The sequence below is a fragment of the Mandrillus leucophaeus genome, unplaced genomic scaffold (genome assembly GCF_000951045.1).
Source record: "Mandrillus leucophaeus isolate KB7577 unplaced genomic scaffold, Mleu.le_1.0 Scaffold569, whole genome shotgun sequence".
Classification (NCBI taxonomy): Eukaryota; Metazoa; Chordata; class Mammalia; order Primates; family Cercopithecidae; genus Mandrillus; species Mandrillus leucophaeus.
This window is the reverse complement of record NW_012106130.1, coordinates 954,325-964,315: the sequence shown is the minus strand read 5'-3', so window position 1 is coordinate 964,315 and position 9,991 is coordinate 954,325. Positions and strand designations below refer to the sequence as shown.

General features: G+C 43.0%; 1 protein-coding gene across 1 annotated transcript in view; it reads left to right on the top strand.

The window, feature by feature from the left end:
• LOC105552640 (ribonucleoside-diphosphate reductase subunit M2) overlaps positions 1-9,991 on the top strand; it is a 21,579-nt gene that overhangs the window by 7,509 nt on the left and 4,079 nt on the right. Inside the window, exon 2 of the mRNA XM_011998343.1 lies at positions 8,481-8,489. Within this exon, the coding sequence (XP_011853733.1) occupies positions 8,481-8,482 (2 nt within the window). The 3' untranslated portion in view covers positions 8,483-8,489. The remainder of the gene's footprint in view (positions 1-8,480; positions 8,490-9,991) is intronic.

Here is a 9,991-nt window from a genome sequence, read left to right as displayed (position 1 = left end):
CGGTCAGGAGATCGAGACCATCCTGGCTAACACGGTGAAACCCTGTCTCTACTAAAAATACAAAAATTAGCTGGGTGCGGTGGTGGGTGCCTGTAGTCCCAGCTACTTGGGAGGCTGAGGCAGGAGAATGGCATGAACCTGGGAGGCGGAGCTTGCAGTGAGTGGAGTTTGCGCCACTGCACTCCAGCCTGGGCAACAGAGTGAGACTCCGTCTCAAAAAAAAAAAAAGTGTTAGATGCCTGATACATACTATGGATATTATGGGCTTAATAACGAATGGTGTTTCCTTATTTCCATAGTACAAAGCTCTTCAGAGGAGGCCCTAAAAGGTACAGCATGGTTTTCTTGTGCCTGGAACTCCTTTCATTAATAGAAACTCCCTCTCTTACTCGGATGGGGCAGTTTGTAGAGCAAACATGTTGTACCGCCTGCATTCTGACTGTGTACTCCACATACACCAGGCCCTGGTCAACATGGCTTCAGCAACACAAGAAGTAGACATATTCCCATGATCTCTCCATAACGCTGTATATGCCACACAAAGAGATAATATGAGGAATTATATCCCACATCTATTCCGATATTCTAAATAACCTTATTGATGAGCTGATCTAATCTTTACCTTAGAAATCAGTTTACCTGGTATCTTTCCCTTTTCATTTCTTCTTTCAAGACTTCAACACACTACTACGGAGGCACTCTTTTTATGTCTATCTCATCATGACCATTAACTCAACAAGTATTTATTGGTCACCTTCCACTGTATACAGTGGGTGCATTCTGCTAGGCATTGGGGATAAAATTATGAACAACGCTGTCTGCAGTTCCTATTTTCATAGAACTCTCTTGCACGGTAGAGCAGGAAACAAAAGGACAAATAAGATAATTACAGGCTCTGATCTGTATGAAGAAAACATGTAGAGCTGAGAGAAGATTAATGCAGTTGTCTAGTTGAGACTCCACGAGAAGGAAGTGCATGTCTGGAGAAGAGACACGTAATCAGAGACCTAAAGGACATTTAGCAAAATTCTCCTTTCAAGCCTGAGCCGAATGCATATCCTGAGCAATTGGATTCTGAAATCCAGAAAGGATTTGCTATTTTAACTTTTTACACGCACACGCACACGCGCGCACACACACGCGCGCGCCTTTTAAATACCCGAATACTGTTTCTCCTTTAAGTCATGAACTGATGTTTCTCTGCGATGGTATTTTTTAATGTAAGACAAATGTGCATTGGATCTCAGGACTGCTGAACAGCAAATCTTTCCAAAAAGCCATTTCTGGAAAACATAAATCCTCCCATTGGCTTTAATTATAGATATTAACATGGCAAAAGTTCATTCTTTACCTCATGCTCAAGAATTCTCAGCAGCCTTTTCACCACACAATTGTTGTAACTCAGGTTTGAGAGACTCTAGAACACCCCTTAAGTCATTCAGAAACTCCTTCCCTGCTTGGAAATGATTTGTCTAGCTACTTGGGAGGCTGAGGTGGGAGGATTGCTTGAGCCCAGGAGCTCGAGGCTGCAGTGAGCTATGATCGCATGACTGCACTCCAACCTGGGTGACACAGTGAGACCGTGTCTCTAAAAATAACAATAATAATAATAGAAATGATTTGTCAAGGGTCTCTCCAAATGGGAGGAGGAATCTTGTAGCTCCCCAGGGCTCTGAGCCGGGAGCCAGAAGGAAATTCTCTCGAAGCCGTTTTCCTTGAGTAGATTCCACAGGACTCGACCAGCTGGTGGTAGGGAGTGGGTGTCATAGGATCACAGATAAGACCACAGGGCCAAAATCCTGCAGGCAGAAGTTTCACCAGCAGCTGTGCTCTGAGATTAGGCAGATGTTTTTCTTTTTAAAATTTTTAAAATTTTAATTTTTGTGGGTATACAGTAGGTGTATATATTGATGGTGCACCTGAGCTGTTTGGATACAGGCATGCAATATGAAATAAGCGCATCGTGGAGAATGGGGTGTCTATTCCCTCAAGTATTTATCCTTCGTGTTACAAACAATCCAGTTACACTCTTCTAGTGGTTTTTAAATGTTAGGCAGATGTTTTTCTATGAAGACAGTGAGTGAAGGAAAGAGCCAATAAAAATTCTATTACTAGGGTGTCTGCTTCCATTGCTATTAGCACATTTACTCCATGGAAATTGTTAGCTTTGGGGTGATTATGCACACACCCTGCCATAATTATGGCCACGCTTACATACGAAATATTATCACTCTCCATGTGCCCTTTGAAAAGACCAGCCAAATTGGTGAAAGGCCCTGGGGTAAGAAGAAACCGGTATCTCCAGGAGTTTTTGCAATTATTTGACTTTTCCACAGGGAGAAGAGATGCTCGGCTTTGGTCTGACGTTGACCGAAAGGAAAAGATACTGCTAATTTTGGTGTAATATTAGATTATCCCGTGATTGTTTATTTTTCATTGCTTCTCGGACAAGTCAAAGAAGATCTGGAATCCTGGGTTTCATTGAGTGTGTCCATTTTCAACTCCAAGTCTCCATCGTCTGTGAATGGTGTCTTTGCAGAAGTTTGCATGGGAAATGGTTGGTGTATTTTTCCCTAAATGGAATTATGACATTCCAAACAGGGATTGAGATCTTTCCCAGGACTGTTTCTCAGTGTTCAATGCATGTGACATAATCAGTGACCTGGGCATTTGATTTGACTTTCAGCTCTTCCAGGCCCCAAAATACCAATTCCAGCTCTTGCAACACACATACACTCGAGTTTTAATGGACTTGTTCTGCTGTCATATCTAAGCCTGGAATCAAGTTTGACACTCAAAACAAAGCAAGTCACCATAACTCCTATAGAAGAACTAAGGCCATTTAAGGTTGAACCAGGAATTCTGTCGCCACAAAGGGCAGAAAGGTTTTTTAGGTCTCGTTTTTTCAGACAACACACTTTTTGCATTATGGTCGGAACATGATTTATTTAGCTAGAGATGGTGAAACACTGAGTCTCTTGCAGCATAAAAAACCTGGGGTTGGCCAGGCGTGGTGGCTCATGCCTGTAATCCACCACTTTGGGAGGCCGAGGCGGATGGATCACCTGAGGTCAGGAGTTCAAGACCAGCCTGGTCAACATGGTGAAACCCCGTCTCTACTACTTAAAAAAAAAAAAAAAAAAAAAATTAGCTTGGAGTAGTGGTGGGTGCCTGCAATTCCAGCTACTGGGGAGGCTGAGACAGGAGAATCGTTTGAACCCAGAAGGCAGAGGTTGCAGTGAGCCAAGATCACACCGCTGCACTCCAGTTTGGGCAATAAGAGCGAAACTCTGTCTCAAGAACAAACAAACAAACAAAAAAAAACCTGGGATTTGGGAACGCCTGGTACAGGGAAACTGACACCCCATAGCCATTGCACTCCAGGGTCACCTCAGCTTAAACCTCACAGGCACATTCCCTGAGGTGTATGGACAAACCCCACGCCGCCACTGATTTCTGATTATTACAGTTATATGACAGGGCACACATCCACCTGCACCTGCCTGCAGCAGCTCCAGACCATCCTCTGAAAAAAAATCTGCTTTAAAAGGGGTCCTAATGACCCACTTCTTCTGGACTGCAGGTACTTAGGATAGTGGTTCTCCAATTTTGGCTCCATCAGAATTCCAGGGAGTCTTATTCAAACATAGACTTCTGGCCCTACCCTTCCAGATTCAGTCTGAGTAAGTCTGGGGCAGGGCCCGGGAATTCGCATTTTTCACAAGTTACCAGGCGATGCTGCTGCTGCTGCTCTGGGAACACTCAGAGAATCATTGTCTTAGGCATTAGTTACGCTTCAAAAGCAAGACCTTTGGATTTCCACAGGCATAGGGAAATACAGGTCCTTTGCCTCATTTTCACCTTGTGGGGAGAAAGGCTTAGTCAGTTAATTTCTGTTATATTCCTAGAAAAGTAAACTAAGAATTCACAGTAATGGCCGGGCACAGTGGCTCATGCTTGTAATCCCAGCACTTTGGGAGGCCAAGGCGGGTGGATCACTTGAGGTCAGGAGTTCAAGACCAGCCTGGCCAACATGGCAAAACCCTGCTTCTACTAAAAATACAAAATTAGCCGGGTGTGGTGGCAGGCACCTGTTACCCCAGCTACTCGGGAGGCTGAGGCTTGAACCTGGGAGGCAGAGGTTGCAGTGAGCTGAGATTGCACCACCGCACTCCAGCCTGGCGACAGAATGAGACTGTCAAAAAACAAAACAAAACAAAACAAAACAAAACGAAAAATACCCCAAACCCCCCAAAACTTGGGATAGCTATAATAGGGTTTAAAGATTTTAAAATTCTAGATTTTTGGAAAACATTTGGCTACTGGTCTGCTAGAAGTCTAACTGCTCACTACTGACTGTGAGGCTGAGTGGTAGACAGTCTGTTTGGCCCTGAGCATAATAAGCATTTTCTACTAAGGCTGGTTTTTCACTTGAACGAAGTACTGTGAAAACCAGGGATAGACTGTGGCCAGACATCCTATAGAAAGGTGGTTATTTCAAACCTTTGAGTCAGCTCTTTGAAATGCCACGAGGTGGCCATTGGTGGAGCAGATAGTTCTGCTTGAAAACTGCACCAAAAGGCCACATTCCCTATACATTTGTAGGCACTGAGGACACATTCAGAAGCTGGAAGATGAACCAAGTAGGGAGTTGGCATTTTGCTCATGATGTAAAGCTCTGTTCCCATTGCAGGCAGAGGCTTGGGGACACTATGCATTTAGGAAAATCTCTCTCTTCATTTGCAAACAGCCTAAATTGTCCCTTAGAAATAATATATTATCAAGACATGAGTGTGTATGCATGTGTGTTTGTACTAATAATTTAACAGGTAGAATTTCCTTTTTTTGCAAGTGACACAAACCACTCTGCCCTGTTGACACTGGATCAAGAAAGAAAACAGAGGTTATATTTATTAATCCATTGATACAGTTTGGCTGTGTCCCCAGCCAAATCTTCATCTTGCATTGTAGCTCCCATAATTGCCTCGTGTGGGAGGGACTCAGTGGTAGATAACTGAATCAAGGGGGATGGTTTCCCCATACTGTTTTGTGGTAGTGAATAAGTCTCATGAGATCTCCTGGTTTTATAAGGGGAAACCTTTTTCGCTTGACTCTCATTCTCTTCTCTTGCTTGCCGCCATGTGAGACGCGTCTTTTGCCTTCTGCCATGATTGTGAGGCCTTCCCAGCCACGTGGAACTGTGAGTCCATTTAAACCTCTTTCTTTTGTAAATTGTGCAGTCTTGACTATGTCTTTATCAGCAGCATGAAAACCGAGTAATACATCTATGTTATGTTATTAATTCAGAAGTATTCTGGGTTCCAATTTGGCTTGCTCCAGAGCTCAAATAAAGTCAGCAGCATGAAGTTTCTCTCTTTTCATTTCTTGGCCCTGCCTTTCCCAGTGGAAGTCCCAAGTAGTCCTCTGTAATAGTCAATGCCCAGCTCTTAAATAACCTCTGAGGCCGGGAGCACCTGAACTACAAGCTCCCGCAGAGAGTCTGGGCGGAGAGGAAGCAGAGGTGAACTCCACAGTAAAAGTGAGAGCTATTGCTGGAAGAAAACTGAACAGAGAAATTCAAATAAAGAATAGCTACTATAAATGGTTAACCATGGGTGGATGATCAGAAAGAATGAGGAGATGGGAAGAGTTCAGAGAGAACTAGATTTGAAGAGTCCTAAATACCCTCAACTCTGAAGCTTTTGGGGCATCTATGATGCTTAAGCAACTATGATGCATTTTTTTTTTTCCTTAATTGAGATGGAGTTTAGCTCTTGTTGCCCAGGCTGGAGTGCAATTGTGCGATCTTGGCTCACAGCAACCTCTGCCTCCTGGGTTCAAGCAATTCTCCTGCCTCAGCCTTCTGAGTAGCTGGGATTACAAGCATGTGCCACCATACCGGGATAATTTTTTTGTATTTTATTAGAGACGGGGTTTCTCCATTTTTGTCAGGCTGGTCTCGGACTCCCTACCTCAGGTGATCCGCCCACCTCAGCCTCCCAAAGTGCTGGGATTACAGGCATGAGCCACTGCGCCCAGCGCAAGTATGATGCTTTTTAACCCTCCATTTTTTCCAGTATTACTGGGGGACTGAAATTTTCAGCCTTTGGCAAACGTGAGTCATTTTGTCTTAAGATTTCATTGTTGGTTGTAAGGAACAGGAGAGGATACAAAGGTCACGTTTCAGGGCATTACCTTTATAAAGTTAGGATTGGCCAAGCGAATTTCCTCCTGCATTTCCTATCTTATGTAGTAAGATAATGTCTCTTGTTTCCTTAATACCATTTTCTTAAGGAATATCAATGTGTATTATAATTCCTTGATTGCAGCTCCAGTCATGAGATCCTGCTGCTTACTTAAAGTTGTGACCTTAGTTAAGTCATTGAAACTTTCTGGACCCCAGATTGCTTTTATGTAAAATGGAGGAGTTAGTTAAATAATCTGAAAGTCTCCTTTTCAATACATGAATGCAGCAAAAATCCCAGCCCCAGCCTAAATTATGTCCATCCTGGGGATTCAAGTATGACTCACTGTATCTGGGAAACTAGGAATACAAGTCTTGGAAAATCCTAAGGGAAAAAGCAGTCCGATAGAATGAGCCAGAATCATGATCTCTGTCACCTGAATTTTCTCTCAGTCCCCATCCCCCAGCAACTCCTCTGAAATCCTTTGTCAATGGTGAGAGCTGTAAGTAAAACTCAAAAGACATGTCCCACTAAATTGCTGTAAACACGCCTAAATTCAGAAGAGGAAGAGAGACTTTCTTTCCTCTGTCCCATCACAACATACCAGGCAGTATCGGCATATCGAAGGCTCTGGAATATCCTCCCCAATTAAATATGCAATGGAACAAACAAAAATCCCCCTCATTGGAAACTCACCAGCCACCTCTGCCAACCAACTTTTCAAAAATCTTAAGATCTAAACTTCCGGTTGAAGATAGTGAATTAAAAATATATATTTAACTCTGCCCCTTCCCAAAACACCCCTAGCCTGAGAGAAGGGAATTTTCTAAAGGGTCACAAGGTTGGGAAAGGAGATGGTAGCAATTGAACTTTGCATGTGGAAAAGTTAAAGAATGACTGAAGATTGATTCTGAAGACCAAAGAATGCTGAACCCTCAGCTCCTGCTGAGAACGACAACCACATTTGCACCAAAGACGGCCCCACAATGACTCTGATAACGATAGCACCGCATACCTCTGGGAGTGGGGGTGAAGGACAGACTGAAATAAGAATTGGTTAAAAGTGGTTAAGACACAAAAGCAGATTCTCTCTCTCATCACATGCAGCTAAGTAACTGTCTTTTTCCTATACTGGCAGAACACTGCAGGTTTATTCTCTGCATGGAGTAAAAGTTGAAGGGACATCAAATCAGTTGAGACCTGGGGGACAGGAGGCAATGGCTTACAACTATAATCATAGCACTGTGGGAGGCTGAGGTCAAGACCAGCCTGGGTAACATAGTGAACACCCCACCTCTACAAAAAATACAAAAATTAACCAGGCATGGTAGTACATGCCTGTGGTCCCAGCTACTCAGGAGGCTGTGAGGTGGGAGGATCACCTGAGCCTGGGAGGTCGAGGCTGCAGAGAGCCATAATCGTGTCACTGCATCCAGCCTAGGCAACAGAGTGAGACTTCTCGGGGGGGGGAAAAAAAAAAAAAAAAGTCAGCTGAGACGTGGGGAAGCCTTCTCAATGTTAAAAACCCACAGATCTCTTCACGCCTTCGGCTTTAAGGCCCAGACTTGCCACCCAAATAGAAGAACAGAATCTAACCGGGCCAAAAGAAAAGACTTACAGATACAGCTGTTGCTCAGGCCGACCCTCCCACAGTGAAGCCCATGGTGACAGGCTGCTCCAACAGCCACAGACCCTCCCATCAGCTTTGTAATAGCCCAACTTAAATAGGAGCAGAAATCCTAGGCTTGCCAGACAACTGAGCCCAGCCCACTCAATATAATACATATATTCATTTGTAAAAGTTTGTTTTCTCTTCCCCTCAGCAAAGTATAAATCCATGAAAGTGGGCCAGGAGACATCAATGTATATTTGGGCAACACAGAGCTGCTTAATCATAGGTATTTCACACACAGAGATGAATGAGTGATAATGGCTGAAATCTGCAAGAAACCATGTGGCAGAAGCTGATTGGTGAAAATAAGAAAATAATTTAGGTGTACTTGGGGTCCTCCCCGAAATATTCAGAAGAGAGAGTACTTTACAAGTTGCATCAGAGGTCCTGTGTGAGCAGGTGGGGGACAAGGACATAAATTTAGCAATATTGATGTTAATGAGAGTCATTTATATATTATAGATAGCCTAATGAGTCTCGGTGACATTTGGGTGACTTAAATAGCACTGTTGATTTATTGAATGTTTTCTACATGTTAGGTTCTTGGTAAAGCACTTTACATACAATCTCTTAATTGAACCTTACAACAGGCCTATTAACATATTATCCCCATTACAGATGAGGAAATTGGGGTTCAGAAAGGTTAAGTAATTTTTCTTTTTCTTTTTTTTTTTTGAGACGGAGTCTCGCTCTGTCGCCCAGGCTGGAGTGCAGTGGCCGGATCTCAGCTCACTGCAAGCTCCGCCTCCCGGGTTCACGCCATTCTCCTGCCTCAGCCTCCCGAGTAGTTGGGACTACAGGCGCCCGCCACCGCGCCCGGCTAGTGTTTTGTATTTTTTAGTAGAGACGGGGTTTCACCGTGTTAGCCAGGATGGTCTCGATCTCCTGACCTCGTGATCCGCCCGTCTCGGCCTCCCAAAGTGCTGGGATTACAGGCTTGAGCCACCGCGCCCGGCCGGTTAAGTAATTTTTCTAAGTTAATTCACCAGTCAGTGAAAAGGTTGGAATTGAAATACCCTCCATCTGACTCAAAAACCCATTCTGCCTTTCTCACTCCACGCTGTCACAAAATGGGTCAGTTTTCACTTAACATAATGTGATCCTGCTCCCATAAATCAAAGAGTCTCTGATAACGTGATTTTTGTTTAACATTCTCATATAAAATAAATTATTTAACTAGATTTCTAATATTGTGCAGCTAATGATTCCATTTTTTCAAGTATTACAAATAACATTGCACAGAACATCCCAACACATAAAAGTTTTTGCATGCTTCCCTAATTATTTCCTTAGGATAAAATCCGGAAAGTGTTCCTACTTCAAAGACCAGAAACATGTTGAAGGCTTTGATAATGCCCCAGGCTAAGTTTGTACACATGTAGGCTCCCAACAGCCGCCCCCAAAATGCTCATTTCATCAGAGTCTTGCCAGCACGAGTAATTATAATCCTTTTCAGCCACTGACAGTCTGATATGTAAAAAATGCTGTCACTCTTTCATTTGCATTCCATTGACTGAAAATGAGCTTGAAGGTATTAACTGAAATTAACTGAAAATTAACTTGAAGTTATTGAATTTTTCTACTTTTTGGCACAGATTTTCCCCACTTGTTCTTTGAGTTGTTGATCTTACCCTTGCTAATTTGTGTTAACTCTTCATATAATAAGAATATCTTTTGCTTGGAAATGTTATCTCCCCATTTGCCACTTGTCTTTAAAGTCCCTTTAACCCCGCAGGAATCTCTGCTTTACATATCTGTATTCCTACAGATGGTGAAATTGATTCTTGTTTTGTCTGGATGGTAATGACAGTGTTGAGAATGAAAAGGGACATTTTGTCAGTGAAAAGGCAGCATGAGCTTCTGGAATCAGGAGCCGGGATATGGATCAAGGAGAGACATCAAAGGGTCATAGGTTCCTGGGTTCAAGACAGAAAAGAGATCAGAAGGTGTGTAACTGAAGAAGATGGACAGGGAAATAGAGAAATAAATCAAGGATATATTCAAATAGCCATGAATAACCTTGTAAAAAGCTTTATATCTACGTGGCAAGAAAATGTTGGCAATGAATTCAAACATAGGATCCCAAGAAAAAAACATAGGTATAACAGTTTTCTTTCTTTCTCTTTCCCTCCCT